Source organism: Schistocerca serialis, chromosome 4, assembly GCF_023864345.2.
Source record: "Schistocerca serialis cubense isolate TAMUIC-IGC-003099 chromosome 4, iqSchSeri2.2, whole genome shotgun sequence".
NCBI classification, from domain to species: Eukaryota; Metazoa; Arthropoda; class Insecta; order Orthoptera; family Acrididae; genus Schistocerca; species Schistocerca serialis.
Genome location: NC_064641.1, coordinates 348,500,696 through 348,521,086, shown reverse-complemented (window position 1 = coordinate 348,521,086; position 20,391 = coordinate 348,500,696). Strand labels below are relative to the sequence as shown.

General features: G+C 42.0%; 1 protein-coding gene across 1 annotated transcript in view; it reads right to left on the bottom strand.

The window, feature by feature from the left end:
- LOC126474451 (juvenile hormone esterase-like) overlaps positions 1–19,739 on the bottom strand; it is a 123,737-nt gene extending 103,998 nt beyond the window's left edge. Inside the window, exon 1 of the mRNA XM_050101923.1 lies at positions 19,527–19,739. Within this exon, the coding sequence (XP_049957880.1) occupies positions 19,527–19,739 (213 nt within the window). The remainder of the gene's footprint in view (positions 1–19,526) is intronic.
- Positions 19,740–20,391: the final 652 nt, after the last annotated feature.

Here is a 20,391-nt window from a genome sequence, read left to right as displayed (position 1 = left end):
GAAAATGCATATAATCCGGTCTGAAATTGAGTGTTAAAAATTAGATCAGCTGGTCAAGACACACACACACACACACACACACACACACACACACACACACACCTGAGGAAGTGATACTCTGCCAAGTATTATAGATATTCAGCGTAGATGATTCGCCATGTCTTTTTTATATTAGGACGATTAAATGTACTATTACAAAGTGTCATTAAAAAAGGAATACATGAAAGAAATGTGAGAGCATTCTTTTCACAGACGGTCAGCTGGTTTGCCTTGTGATGCGGTCGGCTGAGATCTTGAGGAGATACGACGTTGCTGTTTGCGTCAACTCACGGAACAGAGCAACAGGTTGTGAAGCGAGGGAGTAATTGGAAGAAACTATTAATACTTCTGTCCATATAATAGATAGACCTGTTTAAATATGCATCACTTTGTAAACAACTGAAATTCTAAGAGAAATAAGGACTGATGAAAATTGTAAGCGGGATAGTAATGTATGACGTTCTTGTTTAAACGTCCACCGAAGCACTTAAAATTAATACATTGTTAAGAGCGATTAAAACAACAGATATGTTTGAAGAAATCGATATTCGATAGGGAAGTGTCCATTTATTCTGCTCCTGATAGCACGTACTTTTGATAGTAGATGATCTGGATGCTGACCTTATATATGTCAGTAAAGTTACGTCAATCATATCACAACAGCAGTCCCAAAACCTCATGAACATTGATGCCTGCCAATAGTTTTCAGCCATTTGGGTACAATAAAATCGTATCAAATGAACAATATGTACAATTTTTAGAAATTTACTGCGATTAGGTAGCCAAGAATCTTGATGAAATGAAAATCAAAATTCATATTTTTTCTCGAACTTGTTACAACTTCGCTGACAGCGACAAGGATAGCTTTAGCAAGTCAATTCGATATAGATGTAGTGTACATTACAATCAGGGATGAGATCCCCTTGTAACGGAGGATTAGATTTTCTTTTACGAAGAAAGTTTGTTCAAGCTGACCGACACCTGATGTACTCTGTAGGAAAAGCGAAGAGGGAACTTGGAACTTAGCGGATAGATGAAGTGGGTTTTCAAGGCGTAGTATAAAACTCTGGAAATTTCAGATTCTTAGACACTGATCCCTCAAAGGCATTATTTACTCTGCTGTTGATCCGACTAGTGCTGGGCTGCGCTGTATGGCGTCAAGGTGGTGGGTCAGAGTCTGCCGAGCTTTGCACTAAGCGTATCATTATGTCGTTAAATGGCACGTGGCTTTTCGTACTAGATCAGCACTCACTGATTGGCCGGGTACTAAGATTAAGAAGCATCGAAGCGCGGATTCAGAGTCTGGAAGTGTAGCAATGTATACGTGCCCCTCTAAAATCTTTGGGCTCTGACAGACTAGTGGGGTAGGGGAAGCTTTAAGGACGTAGTTACGCCTGGATGAAAAGGCATTGGGAGTAGTTGAAATGTTCGCACTGTCAGAAAGATTAATACAAAAGAAGTTACTTTCCACAGTCAGACTCAGCACATTTCCGTTGCAGAAGCACTGAGCCTATCAAACATTTTTTCTTGTGGTTGTTGCACTTTTTGCGACATTAACATGCTACGCATCCAAATGACTCGCCGCTACGTTTATTCCTTTGGTGACCGTTTAGAGCATAGTTTCCACATATCTAGTGCCGTACTTTCGATGTGTGGTTGAATATCTTGTTGCTGTATCATAGACTTTTACATGGCTTTCAAAGGGTTGAAATGGCTCTAAGCACTATGGGAGGTCATCAGTTCCCTAGACTTAGAACTACTTGAACCTAACTAACCTAAGGACATCACACACATCCATGCCCGAGGCAGGATTCGAACCTGCGACCGTAGCAGCAGAGTGGTTCCAGACTGAAGCGCCTAGAACAGCTCGGCCACAGCGGCCGGCTACATGGCTTTGTACTGTAATATATTCCTAAGTTCTGTAGTTAGTGTGATAGCATCATCTTTAAGCCGTCACCGTCCCCCTCATATTGTTTTGAAGCAGAGTTTCATCTCCTTCAACAATTAGGAAATTTGAACATCATTTTATTCAGTTAGTAAGAGTTTTCTAGTATTTCATCTGTTGTCTCTTTTGGTGTTTCATATATTGCCAGCTGTGGCGTTTCCTTTTACGGTAGCACCCACTTTGTGTTAATAGCTTTTGCTTAATGAATGATTTTTTTGAGTCTTCTAATTTCAGGTCCTATAATGATAATTTTTTTCTGGTGACCTAACAGCTTTAATTTGAAGGGTATCGTTTACAAGGCTTAGTGACTTAGTAAATTTGTCCCCAACAACCTTCCAAATATTACTGTCTGTTGCCAAGACGGACATTGCGTTTATGTCGTTTGTTTATTGCATATTTATTGCTGCGTGTGAAACAGATCGTCCTGCAACTTTAGCGTAAGTTTTTCGTTTTTTGTTTTTTACCTATCATTCTCATCTTCAAGCAATTTGATTTGCGTTTCTAGCGCTGATACTGACCTTCTACCAAATGCGTATGAAGTTTTCGTATCTCATCGTGTACACTCATCAGCCAGAACATTATGACCCCGACCTACTATCGATATAAACCCATCCTGGCTATAACAGCGTTACCTGACGAGGAATGACTTCCAGTCAGACACACGCACGGTACACGTAGTATCAATAAGCCTGCTGTCGGTATGTAGAATGGGGAAGCCGCACAATCTGATTGAGTTTGGCCGAGGTCAGATTTTGATGTACCGGAGGCTTGCACGAGCATTTCGGAAATTGCACGACTTGTCCAGTGTTCGAGGAGTGCTGTGCTGAGTGCCAACACTTGGCGAGACCCAGGTGAAGCCACGCCCAGACGTCGTGGGGTTGGTCGGCCACCCCTCATTAGAGATGTTGGACGTCGCAGGCTGGGCAGTCTGGTAAATAAGACAAGCGGCGAACTATGGCAAAACTAACATCAGACTTGAATGCTGGACAGAGTGCAAGTGTGTCCGAACACGCAGTGCACCGAAAGCTTCTAACGATGGCCCTAGCCAGCCGACGCGGTATGTGTGTATGAATGTTAATACCACGATATTGGCAACAACAACTGAAATGAGCACGTGACCATCGGCGCTGGCGTAATGACAGAGCGTTGCATGGTCTGATGGATCCCGATACCATCTTACTCAAGCCAATTGGAGGGCGCGAATCCGTCGTCTTCCACGGAAACAGCACCTTGACACCTGTACGGGATGGAGACAAGCTGGCGGTGGCTCCATTTTGCTCTGGGGAATATCCATGTGGCCATCCATGGGTCCATGGTTCCAGGAATATCGTACACTGGTTTGCAGACCACTTACACCCTTTCATGACGATTATGTTTCTTTTCAACAAGATAGAGTGCCATGTCACAAGGCCAGGAGCGTGATGGAGTGGTTCGAGGAACACAGTGGCGAGTTCCTACTGCCGTGCTGCCTCCCAACTCGCCAGATGTGAACCCGATCGAACACATCTGGGATGTGATTGATCGTGGCGTCAGAGCTCATCTATTCCCCTCCCTGGAATTTTCGGGATTTAGGTGACTTGTGTGTGCAGATGTGGTGGCAATACTTTCCAGCGACCTCCCAAAGCTTCATCACTTCCATGCTACACCGCGGCCTCGCCAAAGATGGACTTACCGGCTATTAGGTAGGTGGTCATTATGTTCTGGCAGATCACTGTACCTCTTACACGTACAGGGAATGGACATAAATACGGAAACACCGCAAGAAATACATCCTTGAACATAAATTCAGATGCTAACCAAGCCTGCAGATTGCGCTGTTGTATTTGACCACAAACGGCACCTAGAATATCTTCAATATGTTACAATTGTCAGAGCAGTGTTCTGTGTAGTTTGAGTGCATTGTGTCGGATCTGAGTGAGTTCGAACTTAGTCAGATTTATCGGTGCTCGTACGGTGGGTACTTCCGTAACCAAGATGCCGAAGTGTCTGGTGTTTCAAGAGGCACGTTATCGGAGATTTATACGGCTTACAAGGGAAGCAGAAAAACTACATGCGCTGAGTCACAACGCGGTCAAAAGTGTTTGTTGAGTGACGGTGACGGACGCTCATTAAAGGGGATAGTGGTGAAAAACTAGAGGACGACAGCTGCAAAAGTAACAAAAGGAACTGAAAGTCGCACCAGTTAGTAACAAAACGATGCGAAGGGGCTAAAAAGCTGGGAAATGCAGGGAGAGCTGCAATTCCAAAACCACTTGTCAGGAGAACACGGTGCCAACGCCTTGGACTATAGAGCATTGGAAGAACGTTATTTGTCGGAAGATTCTTGTTTCACACTTTTTCCAGCATCTGGCCGAGTTTACGTCCCAAGAGTGAAACATGGCGGGAGGTTCGGTGATGATTTGATAAGCCATATCGAGGAATTCCATTGGCCTCACGGCTACTGTGCAAGATTGCATTTCTGCCAAAGAATTTGTGACCATGTTCACTGATGAGGTCCATTCCATAGTAAAATTTTCCCTATAGCGACGTTGTGTTACAAGAAGACATAGACCCTCTTCACACAGCCCTCACCGTCCAGGATTGGTTTTGCGAACAAGAGGATGAATAATCACATCTCCCAGGCCACCAGTCATCCCACTTCTATGTTACTGAGCCCTTGTGGTCTGCTTTGGTGTCAAGGGTGCGTGATCGCTATGCACCTGCAACATCGTTACCTGAACTTTTCACTATTTTGCAGGAAGAATGATGTAAGATTACCTTGAATACCTTGGAGGACCTGTACCTAACCATTCTGAGACGACTGATGTTGATGTTTGGTTTGTGCGGCGCTCAACTGCGCGGTCATCAGCACCCGTACAAAGTCCCAATCTCTAGACAGTCCAATCTAGCCACTTCCACAAATGATGATGAAATGACGAAGACAGCGCAGACACTCAGTCCCCGGGCAGAGAGTCCCCGGGCAGACAAAATCCCCAACCCGGCCGGGAATCGAACCTGGGATCCAGTAATCCAGAGGCAACAACGATAGCTACTAGACCAGGAACTGCGGACCCGAGACGACTGGAAACTGTTTTGAGCGCCAACGGTTTTCCTACACCGTAAAAGACATGGTAATGTGTTTTGGGTGTTTCAAAGGTTTTGTCCGCCCCTGTACCTTTCCACTTGCGCCTGTTGGTCCCTTCACACTTTTAGTTGCAGTTAGGTCTCTTTTATGGTTTCTTTCCTTATTTTTCGTTCTTGGCTACGTTAATAACGTTCATGATCTGTATGTACAAATAAGAGTGTCAGTTTGTTTGTAATTCATAGAAATCTAGTTTTATTCCAATCTTGGCGAAATTTTGCACACATCACCTTCAAGACAAGAGGAAGCTCACGGCTACTTGAAACATGTTTGGAATACATAAATGGAAACTGTTGTTACCAAACATCTCGAAAAGCTGTTAGCCAATTTATTACAAATTTCTGGAATCAGATGAAACAATGAAATTTATTGAAAAATTAAATGCCTGAAAGAGGAAATGTATCGTGGTAAACTGACTTTATCTCCTGTAGCGAAAATTGCAGGAGAAATGCGTATCTTTGAGATAGTACCATCAGACGTCAGTAGATGGCGGGACGACTGAAAGCTCGATAAGTAGACAGAAGCATGTATGATAAATCTTGTCTACTGATTGCACTACCGGCCATTAAAATTGCTACACCAAGAAGAAATGCAGATGATAAACGGGTATTCATTGGACAAATATATTATACTGGAACTGACATGTGATTACATTTTCACGCAGTTTGGGTGCATAGATCCTGAGAAATCAGTATCCAGAACAACCACCTCTGGCCGTAATAACGGCCTTGATACGCCTGGGCATTGAGTCAAACAGAGCTTGGATGGCGAGTACAGGTACAGCTGCCCATGCAGCTTCAACACAATACCACAGTTCATCAAGAGTAATGACTGGCGTATTGTGACGAGCCAGTTGCTTGCCCACCATTGAACAGACGTTTTCAGTTGGTGAGAGATCTGGAGAATGTGCTGGCCAGGGCAGCAGTCGAAAATTTTCTGTATCCAGAAAGGCTCGTACAGGATCTGCAACATGCGGTCGTCCATTATCCTACTGAAATGTAGGGTTTCACAGGGATCGAATGAAGGATAGAGCCACGGGTCGTAACACATCTGAAATGTAACGTCCACTGTTCAAACTGCCGTCAATGCGAAGAAGAGGTGACCGAGACGTGCAACCAATGGCACCCTATACCATTACGCCGGGTGATACGCCAGTATGGCAATGACGAATACACTCTTCCAATGTGCGTTCACCGCGATGTCGCCAAACACGGAAGCGACCATCATGATGCTGTAAACAGAACCTGGATTCATCCGAAAAAATGACGTTTTGCCATTCGTGCACCCAGATTCGTCGTTGAGTACACCATCGCAGGCGCTCCTGTCTGTGATGCAGCGTCAAGGGTACCCGCAGCCATGGTCTCCGAGCTGATAGTCCATGCTGCTGCGAACGTCGTCGAACTGTTCGTGCAGATGGTTGTTGTCTTGCAAACGTCCCCATCTGTTGACTCAGCAATCGAGACGTGGCTGCACGATCAGTTACAGCCATGCGGATAAGATGCCTGTCATCTCGACTGCTAGTGATACGAGGGCGTTGGGATCCAGCACGGCGTTCCGTATTACCCTCCTGAACCCACTGGTTCCATATTGTGCTAACAGTCATTGCATGTCGACCAACGCGAGCAGCAATGTCGCGATACGATAAACCACAACCGCGATAGGCTACAATCCGACCTTTATCAAAGTCGGAAACGTGATGGTACGCATTTCTCCTCCTTAGACGAGGCTTCACAACAACGTTTCACCAGGCAACGCCGGTCAACTGCTGTTTGTGTATGAGAAATCGGTTGGAAACTTTCCTCAAGTCAGCACGTTGTAGGTGTCGCCACCGGCGCCAACCTTGTGCGAATGCTCTGAAAAGCTAATCATGTGCATATCACAGCATCTTCTTCCTGTCGGTTAAATTTCGCGCCTGTAGCACGTCATCTTCGTCGTGTAGCAATTTTAATGGCCAGTAGTGTAGTTACCGTTGTGATGATATATACCATAGAAGATTTTTAGTCCGTATTTCACAGTTATTATTATTTAAATACGATACGATACAAACGCTAAGGCAGATCATGGATATAATACCACCAAAAATCACTATCAGATACAGTTGTAAGGTTCTCTTTATTTAACACACGACTGGTTTCGGGCTTTTATACACACTTCTTCAGCGCCGCGGTGGACGTATACAAGACGCAGTGTGCTTACAACGAGCATCACTAGATCGTGAGACGATTGAAAGGTTGAACAGAACCCGAGATTTCCCGAACTGTGACAGTTCGACTCGTGTTCAAACACAGCTCTACGTGAAATAGTGAAAACTGACCCGAAACAAATGAAGACTAATTTTCCAAAATCACAATGAGCTATTTATCGCAAAATGTAACAACAGACGATGCATCTGATAACCTTTTCATTCTGGTCATGATGTATTCACTCGTCTCATTCCCTTGACGCACAGTGATTCAGATATGCCTTTCGATTTAAATACATTGCTGTCTCCCACGCGGCTTGGATTCGCAGTAAGTATCAATATAGCACAGGGCCAGTCACTTTGTGCGGCAGATATTAAACATCCCGGGCAACACAGCTACAGAAATTAGCTTACTTGGAGCGTTGGACACCTGCAAGAATGCCGAAAAACTCTCTTTCAGAATGAAGTTTAGCTCGGCTGTCGTTGCTGCCTTAATGTCCTTTCTTGTCTGAAATCGTGTTCCTTTCATTGGCCTTTTAAATTTAGGGAACAGCCAGAAATCGCGCGGGTTCATATCAGGTGAAAAAAGGTGCCTGTAGACGCAAAGGAATCCGATTTTTCGCCAGAAAAGTCTGAATGAGTGCCAGGAATGTGCTCGAGCATTGTCGTGATGGTGGCGCCAATTTCATGTAGACCACAAGTCCTGTCTCTCGCTCCGCACAGCATCAAGTAGGCGACGGAGGACATCTCCATAGAACTATATGGTGATTGTTTGACCCTGTGGTGCGTACTATTGTTGTACCACACCGTGGAAGTCAAAAAAAGCAGTCAACATCAGTTTGACGTTCCCGAGCACTTGGCGGGTAATCTTTGGCGCTTCCACTGTGACGACAGGAATTTCGGTTTCCGGGTGTACGCGCACATCCAGGACTCGTTACGAGTTATTAGTGTATTCACGAAGCTGTGGAAACGGTCTGTAGGGTTCAGTATGAGACTTCAGCATGAAGTTGCTTTTGCTCCATCATGAGCAGTTTGGGCAAGAGTTTCGCCGACACTCTCTTCATGGCGAAATCTTCGGTCTCAATGGAATGTGCCAAAAAATGCTGATACCCACCTCTTCAGTAATTTCTTTGATAGTCACACAATGTTCCCACATCACAATCGTGTTCACTTTGGCCGTCAGCTGGTTATTTCGGTATGTTGATGGCTGACCAGAGCGTTGCTCGCTCTCCACCGATGTATAGCCGGCTTTAAACCGGTTGTACCACTTCAGCTGTGTGATGCTCTTGGTGTAGTTACTGAAACCCACCTGAGTCTTCCGAATGGTTTCCCCTTGGCTGTCGCTCAGTTTTTGGCAAAATTTGATGCATTAGCGCTGCTCTAGTCGTTCCGTCACTTCCCTCGATGGGAGCTGTACACACTGCCGCAATCAACCGTTGCTTGCTAACAGCTGACGCTGTCGGCAGGTAATAAAATATTGGGGCATGCACACGAAGGTTCATTGTCGGTTCATGCAAGCGTGCTAGATTCAAATCCGAAAGGTGTACGTAAAAAATAATATGGTCGGATACTTGTCTAACACACGTTGTATTTTGCATTGTAGGGATTTCTGACTCGTATTATGGATGACTCATTTCCTAACGTGGATTGCTGTACTTGTTATCTAACGAAATGACGCAGTGATAAGACACTGGCTATCCAGATGTTTTTGTGACTTCCCTAAATCACTTAAAGAGAATTTCGAGATGATTCCTTTGAAACGGTTCGACGCTGTTTCCTTTTTCAGCCTTCCGCAATCCGAGTTCGTGCTCTTTCTGTGTAGCCTTTTGTCGTCGACGGGGCGTTAAAGCCTAATCTTCCTTCGTACCTGATGTTCAGTGTATACGATTGTGAGCTTGGCATCTGTGCTGTCTGCATGTCCCTAAAACCGCTGACGACGTAACGCTTGGACTTTAAGTGTATCCAACCTAGCAGCTGACTCGTGCGCTCACGTACTGCGAAGGGGTGCGTGCCGGAGTGCGCCGCGCTTGTCCTACGAGCCCCTGCCATCGCCATTTTGGATTTTAAAATTTCTGCCATCTTAACGAAGTCATTGCCTCTAGCATGTAATCAAGCCGCCATCCCTGTATGTAATCAACTTCACAGGTTAATGTCAAAGTATGGGTGGGAAAAACCGACCGTTAAACCGATACCGGTATTTTAGTTCTGAATACCAGGTGTCCTTCGGTATTTAATTAGTCTCTATTATGAAAGGTGTTTTTCTTAGATTTTACTAATAATCGAGTAAAATAAGCGAAATATCAATTTGCCATAGCAGCAGTGCTAAAATTTTCGTTCTAAAACATAACATTTTTTTTTAAAAAAAAGGAGTAATTTTTATTCGAAAAACATGCATCGGTTTGAAATATTACTTTGTTATAGAAAATGCGAAAAGTAATCAGTGACATTTTAATAACTATGCCAACAGAAACGAGCAACGAACATACGGCATAAGAACTGGTACAGCGTGACTGAGACAACTGAGACAATACCGTCCGTCAGTGTGCGTGTAGTGTGGGAGACTGGCCCCCACCTGGTCTATATGGTAGTTTCTCGCTGTCGTCACTGGACATTAGTAGTACTGCAGAACTGCACCAGTCCTAATCTGAAAATATTTTTACCAAGTGACATAGCAATGAAATACAACGCTTCATTTGCTTTAAAAGAGTAAAGATTTGTCTTCCATTGCTCTGAACTAATAAAAGGAGAAGGAACTTATAGTAAAAGTACTCAATTAAAAACTTAACAAACATTCACTTATAGTATACAAGAAAAATAGGAAGTAGCTGATCTGCTGCCTGTGTCTACATAATATGGCTGTATCTGCTTGTAGACCTTGAAAACGAACAAATTAACAGGAAAAGCACAGTTCTTCAGCCTCAGCTTTCACCCTTCAGCACTGACTATTCGTATGCCCAAGTTTCCGATTACATCACAATTTTTGAGCAGAGTTTCAAAAAGTTAGAATCAATAGGAGAATAGTGGTGATTTTTTGTAGTATTCGACCACTTATCACTCTTCGAGAAAAGCAGCAAATGGTGGATGGACACCCTGTACCTCAACGTAGTATGATAATCAGCCTGAATTTATTATGAACACCTTGAGATCTAGATTGAAACCGACTGATTTAAAATTTTCTGATAGCTGCTGTACTCGTAAAACCTTGTATAATTTAAAGCCCGTGTTGGTGGTCGTAATTTACAGCCGGTCACCATATGCATACAAGATCGTAATCACATCTGACTGAACAAATGTATAAAACTGATCGTGGATGGGCTTTAAAAATTATTTTTCCAGTGGATAGCAAAATATTTTGTACATTGCATTCTCGAAACCTTCATACTGCATACTACCAGCATAATTATTAATTGTGGATAACAGCTGATTACTGGCCAAATACAGCATTGTAGGTGAAAACGGAAAAATTATGTTAAAATTAACTCTTCCTCTCGAAGAGCGTCTTATATACTAACCAGCAGGTAAAAATTGGTACGATTTAGATAACGAACTCATAGGCTACTATGTGCTTACTTTGCAAATACTGTGCAGATTTCTTTATCTGCAATACACCAGTACACCGTACGCTATGCGGCGGAGAGAATGCGTAGTACTCCTCCCTCAAAATTTACTTTTTTATATTATAAAGAAAAGAATGATTGCCGATAACGCACCTTGCAAACGATATCATCTGCAACCCTTCTTATTATTCCGCGTTTTGTTTTGCATTTGTCTGAGTCAGTCATGCTAGTTTCACAATTCCTTGATGAATGCCACTCTTCTTCTTAGAATATTCTATGACACTAATCCAAAATTATAAAGTTATCGGACTGACGAATAATTCGCGATAAATGGCTGGAGCTTATTTTTGTGACGTACTTCAATGATTGCACGAAGTTAGTTTTCTTCCCATAATTATGTCCTCCGCGTGACTACATTTAAGTTGATATTTCAACTTAGGTAGCTGTGCGGTGATATAGCAGCTCAACTGAAGTACAGGGTGATTCAAAAAGAATACCACAACTTTAGGAATTTAAAACTCTGCAACGACAAAAGGCAGAGCTAAGCACTATCTGTCGGCGAATTAAGGGAGCTATAAAGTTTCATTTAGTTGTACATTTGTTCGCTTGAGGCGCTATTGACTAGGCGTCAGCGTCAGTTGATGCTAAGATGGCGACCGCTCAACAGAAAGCTTTTTGTGTTATTGGGTACGGCAGAAGTGAATCGACGACAGTTGTTTAGCGTGCATTTCGAACGAAGTATGGTGTTAAACCTCCTGATAGGTGGTGTATTAAACGTTGGTATAAACAGTTTACAGAGAATGGGTGTTTGTGCAAAGGGAAAAGTTCTGGACGGCCGAGAACGAGTGATGAAAATGTAGCACGCATCCAGCAAGCATTTGTTCGCAGCCCAGGAAAATCGACTCGCAGAGCTAGCAGAGAGCTGCAAATTCCACAATCAAGTGTATGGAGAGTCCTACGAAAAAGGTTAGTTATGAAACCTTATCGTCTGAAATTGGTTCAAGCACTGTCTGCAGCTGATAAGATTAAAAGAATCGATTTCTGTGATTTTATCCTTGCTCAAATGGAAACAGATGAATCTTTCGTTTCAAAGATTGTGTTTAGTGATGAAGCAACTTTCCGCACTAACGGGAAAGTCAACCGTCACAATGTCTGTATATGGGGCACTGAGAATCCGCGCGAAACAACTCAGTATGAACGTGACTCGCCTAACGTGAACGTTTTCTGTGCCATTTCAGCCAATAAAGTTTTTGGTCCCTTTTTCTTCGAAGGTGCTACTGTAACTGGACTACAGTATCTGGAGATGTTAGAGAATTGGCTGTTCCCTCAGCTCGAACAAGAAGCACAACAATTCATATTTCAGCAGGATGGAGCGCCACCACATTGGCACTTATCTGTCCATAACTACCTGAACGTCAACTACCCAAGGCGATGGATCGGCCGCCAGGCAGCCCGTGACAGAGCACTTCATCACTGGCCTCCAAGAAGCCCTGATCTTACCCCCTGCGATTTTTTCTTATGGAGGTATGTTAAGGATATGGTGTTTCGGCCACCTCTCCCAGCCACCATTGATGATTTGAAACGAGAAATAACAGCAGCTATCCAAACTGTTACGCCTGATATGCTACAGAGAGTGTGGAACGAGTTGGAGTATCGGGTTGATATTGCTCGAGTGTCTGGAGGGGGTCATATTGAACATCTCTGAACTTGTTTTTGAGTGAAAAAAAAACCTTTTTAAATACTCTTTGTAATGATGTATAACAGAAGGTTATATTATGTTTCTTTCATTAAATACACATTTTTAAAGTTGTGGTATTCTTTTTGAATCACCCTGTATTTCGCTGATTACAGTTATTGAAGACTGAATGTTGAGTCAGTTATACAAGTACTTCTGTGTAACAATAGGTAGTAATGTGAAATGTAAAGATCGTACAGACGCAGTTGTAGGGAAAAGACGTAACAACTTCGAGTGAAACGTATGATACTGGGAAATCACAGTATGTTCAGGAAAGACCTAATTAGAATACGGTTGAAGACTTAAATTATAATATTAGACTATAATGACTAGATGCACCGAGAGTGCACAAATAAAGGATAAACAAATGGTTGTTCCAAATGTTATTGACTTAAACAATAAGAATCTCCACCTGGCAGACACACCAAGGAAATCGACTATATCGTGAATACCGATACAGGAAATTCTTAGAACCCATTTTCAAGTGGGAAACGATTTTAGTTACGACTAATATGATAAAATTAAACGTTTATTACCTTAACATATGTTATAACGCACCACGTACGACAGGAATGCGAAGAAGCAGCAAGAAATGATTAAATGAAATGTACTGTCTTGCATTTTACAGTGATTTGAAAATGTTAATCCGGAGATTCGAGTCCTCCCTCGGACATGGCTGTGTGCGTTGTCCTTAGCGTTAAGTTAATTTAAATAGTGTGTAAGTCTAGGGACCGATGACCTCAGCAGTTTGATCCCTTAGGAGTTTACACACTTTTGAACATTTTTGAAAATGTTCATGCACACAAGTTTCACACACTATCTTCTTCGGGGGAGAAATGAACTTCTTTAGGTCACGTGTTATTTTATTAGCGAGCACCCACAGTTATTTACTGCCACAATGGCGACACGTTGGACGTTAAGAGTACCATTCGGCATTTGTCTTGTGATGATGCTGTGTTTCTCTAGACTGGCAACGTGTTGTCACCAGTGCAACTAATAAGTGAGAATGCTTGCGGTTGACTAACAAAACTAGTCACATAAGGGGACGTCGATAAAAAATGTTGGGATTCTTTTTAATTTGGAGTCCCCTCCCCCTTTGTGAGATTTGTCGAGATGTTGTTGGACCCTGCTCCCCCTCACTCCACCTTTCCGCTCACTTGAGGTTTACCCCATATGCTGATAAAAATATGTAAAAACAATTTTTTTATTTATTTTAAAAACTAATTAAAATACATTAATAAAAGCCGGTCTTATTTGGGAAGTACATTAAACCTTTCTTTGTAAAGTGATTAAGAACCCTGTAAAGATGCTAACACTGTAATATTCGGACGGATAGGGAGACAGACAGACTTGCCCACAAAAAGGCTCCAAGAAAACAGCATTAACCGTTTTGACGGATCCTCAAATAAATTATATATACATTAAATGTCCTGAGTCTTCACGTACTTCGCATATGAAAGAAAACATTGTTTGTAGCTTCCATTGACCATGTGGTTACGTAGCTCTTCAATCTCCTGGTTTATATGATAATTAAGAGAATGCTTGTCGACACATTTTAGGTGATCTTGCTTCCACAAACTTCTTGCCCGCACGTGTCTTTCTACTCGTCGACTTGCCACTTAACAGACACATCGTAAAAGTTATGATAGAAGTTAATTTTGAACACAGTAAGATCTTCTTTATATGGGTTACAGTGTATCACGACTGACTCACTGACACGCTGTGATTTGCACCGGCGCGGCAGAGAACTCCGCAAATGAGACCCGACACATGTCCTGCACGTGTTTCAAATCGGGGAATCCCCGGCATGCAGACATGTAAAGCATTCAGTTCAGTTCAGAGGGGCCATACAAACTGATCGGCACTTTATTTTGTCAGTGCTTCGATTTTATAAAACAAAATTTTATGTCCTAATCATGCATATTCTCTGAATTAAAAAAGATTACCTGAGATTTTCATTGCAGTTCCCCTCTAAATGAGATTCGGTGAGATTTTTTCCGGGTCTCCATCCCCTCTTTCATCCACCCCTCCCCTCATTTTGTCGAAAGTTGTGCTCCCTTTTTAATGACCCCGAAGTAGACAGAACGATAACTGTTACTCTTACACAATAACTACAACTTAGCGACTTAGATCATGAAGGCTAGTGTCCGACGATACGGAAAACAGAACTTAAACTATAAAATTTATTTCATAAATACTCGTCTGTCTTTAAGGTTGAATAACAAGTACAGTATTTGAACCTTAAATATGGAGTTGTTCTACGAAGAAATAACGGAAGAATCCATAAATAAAAATACTCATATAAATTGTGTAATGATTGGATTGGTCCTGTAGAGGAAGCCTCTTGGAAATACGAGTATAACTGCATACACATCCAGGGTGGAACAACGACAATATTATGTGCGTGTATGTGTGTATTTGTGTGTGTGTGGGTGTGTGTCTGAATGTTTTCGACGTTAGAAGAAGGCCTTTTGGCCCTTAGCTCACATGCATAGCAATCCTTTCGTTGTGCCTCTCTGCGACTCAACGTCTCCTCTATGTAATGAGTAGCAATTTACACTTTCCATAATATTGTCGTTCCTAATTCTACATACGTAAGACACCATGCGATGCATGATGGAGGGCACCTTTTTCCACAGATCCGTTCGCTTACCTGCTGCACTAGCAAATATAGAAAGGGGGAAAATGACTATTTGCTTCCGACGGAATCCTGATTTTCTTTATCTTTATGTCGCTGTGGCTACGCGTTATGTATGTCCATGTCAGTAAGATCGTTCTGCAGTCTTTCGCTAATGTCATTTCTCTAAACTCTCTCAACAGTACTTCACAAAATAACGTTTTTCCTACAGAAATTTCCATTTAAGGTCAAGGAGCATTTGTTCACGGAACATTTCCGTAATACTACCTGTAACAAACCTAGTTGCACGCCTCTGAATTGTTTCGACATATTTCTTTGATCTGACCTGGTGGGAATCCCAAACACTGAAGAATTACTCGAACATGGGTCTCGCAAGTGTATCCGTTATAGATGACCTACATTATAGATGACCTACACTTCCCGAGAAGTCACACAATAAAGCGAAGTAAACCATTCACTTTCCCTACAACAGACTCGTTCCATTTCACATGGCCTTGCAACGTTGCAACGTTACGCTCAGATGGGTTTACAAGACGTGACTGTGTCAAGCAGCACGACATAAATACACGATGGGTTTACAAGACGTGACTGTGTCAAGCAACACGACATAAATACACTCATAAAACTCTCTGGCTTAGTCATAGCCTTAAGAGTGTTTATGAGTTATTGATAACGACTAAGGTATTAAAATCAGTGTACCAATTAAATAAATTATTAGCATTGTTTCAAATAAACTTAATAGTTAAAAATAATGTGCTCATTGATGCTCTTTTCCAATAATATAGCAAGTATTATAAGGTATATTCCTCAGTTTCTTAGCAACCGCACATCAACATTTGTACGGAAAGCGACTGACTTGAGTTCTAACGTTGTTGTTATGATCATCAGTCAGAAGACTGGTTGGAAGCGACTCTCCACGCCAGTCTACCCTACGAAAGCCTCTTCATGCCTGCATGACTATTACAGCCTACAACCATTTGTACCTGCTTCCTTTATTCAAAACTTGCTCCGCTTTCCTGTGAGATTTCTAGTTTTTAACCTATTTCTATAGCGTTAATCCCCTCCGCAACTTCCTTCCATTGCCAGATTTACTACTTACTCACAGGTCACCACGCGACCCATCAACTGATCCCTTCCTTAAGTTAAGCTGTGCCGTAAGTTTATTTTTTACCCTATTCTATTCGGTACCTTGTAGTGCTCCTTATACTATTTTAAGCCAGTTTCACTATAACCGATACAATCGTCTTGAGAGATTTAGCAACTGTGCTGAAATTTAAGATAATTATCACTTATCGTCCCGTTCCAGTTGCGTAATTTTATGTAGATTACATGTTTCGATTAGTCTCGATTGTCTTCAGATCTAAGCCCGTCTTGTCTTCTCAGCACAACCCATCAGAGCATTCTGAGGAGACAAGACGGATTGCTGAAGCACTATGTACTTAGATCTGAAGGTGATCCAGCGTGATCGAAACATATAATCTAATCAAAAATATGCAACTGATGCGGAATAATAAACGAGAATTATCTTAAGCCAGTTTGTTATCTTAAGCCGCTTTTACAATTACGTATGTCAAATAAAAGGCGTAAAATGTTTGTGATAGCGGTAAAGAGCCTAAAATAACGCTGTAACGCTGTCAATCATCAAAGAAATGTAACCTGATTCAAAGAAAACGTTGTTTCGACATTTTTTATGTAAGGGTTATAAAATGATTATTCATGATTCTCTAATCTCTCTCTCTCTCTCTCTCTCTCTCTCTCTCTCTCTCTCTCTCTCTTTGGCGGTTCGACTTGATAGATGTAATTTTTCTGTGAGTCATATTATTTCATTATTACCAGTATAAAATAATTCCTGTTTTGTACAAGCAGTCTGAGTACCCTGAGTTACCCTTTGAACTGGAGTCATTTTAATAAATAGTTTGGGCTTTAGTAACTGTATTAGCTGACTCTTGTGACGAAGTACAGGTGGTCGGTCAGCATTTCCTACAGCTCGTCATTTCAGTATCTGCAAAAGAGAATCTGCTTTGTTCATTATTAACATACGAAGTCAGACACTTTTACATAGGCTTAGTGGATGAGTTCCTCTACGTATTTCAACACTGTTTTAACGCAACCATATAGAGCCGAAACTGTTCAGTAAGTCTGCTTTGAGCCGAACTCAAATAAATAGTGCGAACTAATGTATTCGTAATTTAAGTATGGGAATATGCTGAAGAAAGTTGAATTTAAATAACATAGTAATATTTTCACTTCAGTGATCTGAAAGGCAAAGACCGTACGAAAGAACAATTTAAATTCTTACAACTTTTCAAAATACCACTTGCTCTCCGTTAGTATTACTTGAAGTCAGTTCTAGATATTTTTGTATCTCACCAATGTAAGCTATGTATTGGTTAGGCGAAAGTGATAACCTTTTGTTAAGGTATTTGTCAGCTTGTAAATACTTTATAAAATGCGTGACACAAAAATGCAGAATTTATTTTCGCTTTATTCCGACCGGTTTCGGTCAGAAACCATGATAACTGTCCTGTACGAAATACAAAACAAAAATCATGTCAAAAGGCAGAAAGAAAACTACCTGCAGGGTCACAAGATTTTTATTACTTAGAATGTAACAACAGTAAAATTACTTATGTCGAAAAATTAATCTTTAGCCAACATTACAAATCAAAACTGAAAGTACGGTTCATTTCGAACTGTACAAGTACGATATCTGTGTAAACAGCAACTCACTGAAGAGAACCAACACGAGACACATACTGGCAGTACAGGGCCAGAACGCATAGTAATCAATTCGAAGACCAACGATTACGTTGATATTACAATAGTAGGCAGGATGAAGATGATACTAATCACACGTCTCGTAACAAAACGGTATTCCACCCAAACATTTTCAAGAAGACAAATTAATAAATATTTAAAATTACATTACATACTGGTTTTTATAGAATAAGTTACTCTACGATATCAACATCCTTTGTCTAAACTAGAGACTAGCGTCTTTACAATAAAATATAACGAAGTTATAAGAATGGCATAAATACCGCAATGCAAACATAAATTCATGCTAAGATACATGGCTAAAGGCAATTAACTCAATTTACAGATTTTTTTTAAGGAAAAGGTACCATTCAGTTACACAATAAATATTAAACCCACTATCTGAAATATCTTCAGGTAATCAGAAATTATCGTAGTCACAATCGCGTGGAACGGTAAGAAGAGGTAAGACCTAAAGAAATCTGTAAATGGGGTTAATACCTTTTAGCCATGTATGTTAGCATGAATTTATAATTGCAGTACCGTATTTACTCCATTCTGATAACTTCGTTATATTTTATTGTAAAGATGCTACTCTTCAGTCTTTATGACGACAAAGGATGTTGTTACTGCAGAGTAATTAACTGTATAAAAAATAAAAAACCCTTATGTAATGTAATTTTAAATGTTTATTAGTTTGTGTTCTTGAAAATGTTTGGTTGGAATACAAGGACAATCAGGCGCAAGTCTGCATGCAGTTAAAGTTGATGTTAGAGGAAGATCCGGAGTTTCTCTCAAATGTAATCACTGCTGATGAAACCTGGCTGCATCATGTTGCTCCTGAGAGCAAACGGCAAAGCTCAGTGTGGAAATCTCCTTCATCACGAACCCCCAAAAAAGCAAAAGTTCTTGCTTCTGCTGGGAAGTAACTATCCTCTCATTCTTTGATATTCATGGAATGGTTTATCAGTATGTCGTACCTGCACGCACATCAGTAACTGGACAATACTACAGGGATGTCCTGAAAACATTGCAAGTCCGTATCAGGCACAAAAGACCACATTTCCTTCAAGCAGGCTGGATGCTGCACCACGATAACGCGCGGCCGCATATTGCCAATGTTACTTAATATCTTGGAAAAATCAACGTGAAGTGCATCCTTCATCCTCCCTATAGTCCGGATTTAGCCCCAAGTGACTTATTTCTATTCCCTAGCATTAAGAAATGCCTTTCTGGGAGGCATTATCAATCATCAGAAGCAGTGGTGAAGGCTGTGGAGGCGATTTTGAAGGACATCTCAAAAAATGGTTTCCAGCATGTATTTGAAGACTGGCAGAAACGCTGGGACTAGTGCATCGCATTCATGGTAGACTACTTTGAGAAGGACCACCAAAATTATAAGGATGAGTAAAGGTATGCGGTCAAAAAAAAAAAAAAGTTATGATCATTCTTCATTGAACAGTCCTCTTGTTTTTACTGCATTTTTTCCTAATGTAATACAATCACCTGATGTAATTCGACTAAGTTCCATTACGCTTGCGGACATACGCACCTTGAAACGCAGCGACCCGACGGGGGGCTTGGCGTACGGCAGGTTGTAGAAGGCGAGCAGTGGGCGGCCGTTGCTAATCGCCTGTCGGCGGCCTCGCACCGCCCCCTGCAGGATCCTCACCACCGGGAGCTCTGCGCCCCCAGCCTCCGCCCCCGCCGCCGCCAGCAGCAGCAGCCACAGCGCCGCCACACACCTCGCAGACCGCGAACCCATCGCCGACTGTCACTTTGGTGTCTGATTACGGCCGGCTCAAGGCCGCTAACGTGCAAAATATTGCCTCAGCCGCCGGACCGGTTACAGAACAGCGAGGCGGACGACGCTCTCCCACTGTGATTCATTAGCAGTTTACTGATGGCGGGTCTGACGCGCGACTCGGCAAACTTTTTTCAACTTTTACATCAAATCAACCGAATGAGTTATTACTGTCGGAGTACCAATTGCCAATGGAGAACAGATTTTTCTGCTTACAGTGATTTCGCCTCGTACGTTGCCGGTTGCATTTTCGCTGAGAATTTGAACTGCAGTGCATAATACTGGCATGTGGATTGCGCTAACCGAGTGAGGTGGCGTAGTGGTTACCACACTGGACTCGCGTTCGGGAGGATGACGGTTCAAATCCATGTCCATCCTGATTTAGGATTTTCGTGATTTTCCCAAATCGTTTTTTGGATATGCCTATTAGCTGCTAGATGAATATTATTTAAAATATGGCTGAGAACCGTGGCCATCCCAGTACCTGAATCGGACGCATGTGATCCGCGGGTCGCATTTTGGCGACCATTGGTTCAGACGACCGGTTTGGGTTAGGTAAGATAAAGACACCCACTGACGTTGTGCTTGACAATGGGGGCAAGTCTTAAGAAGT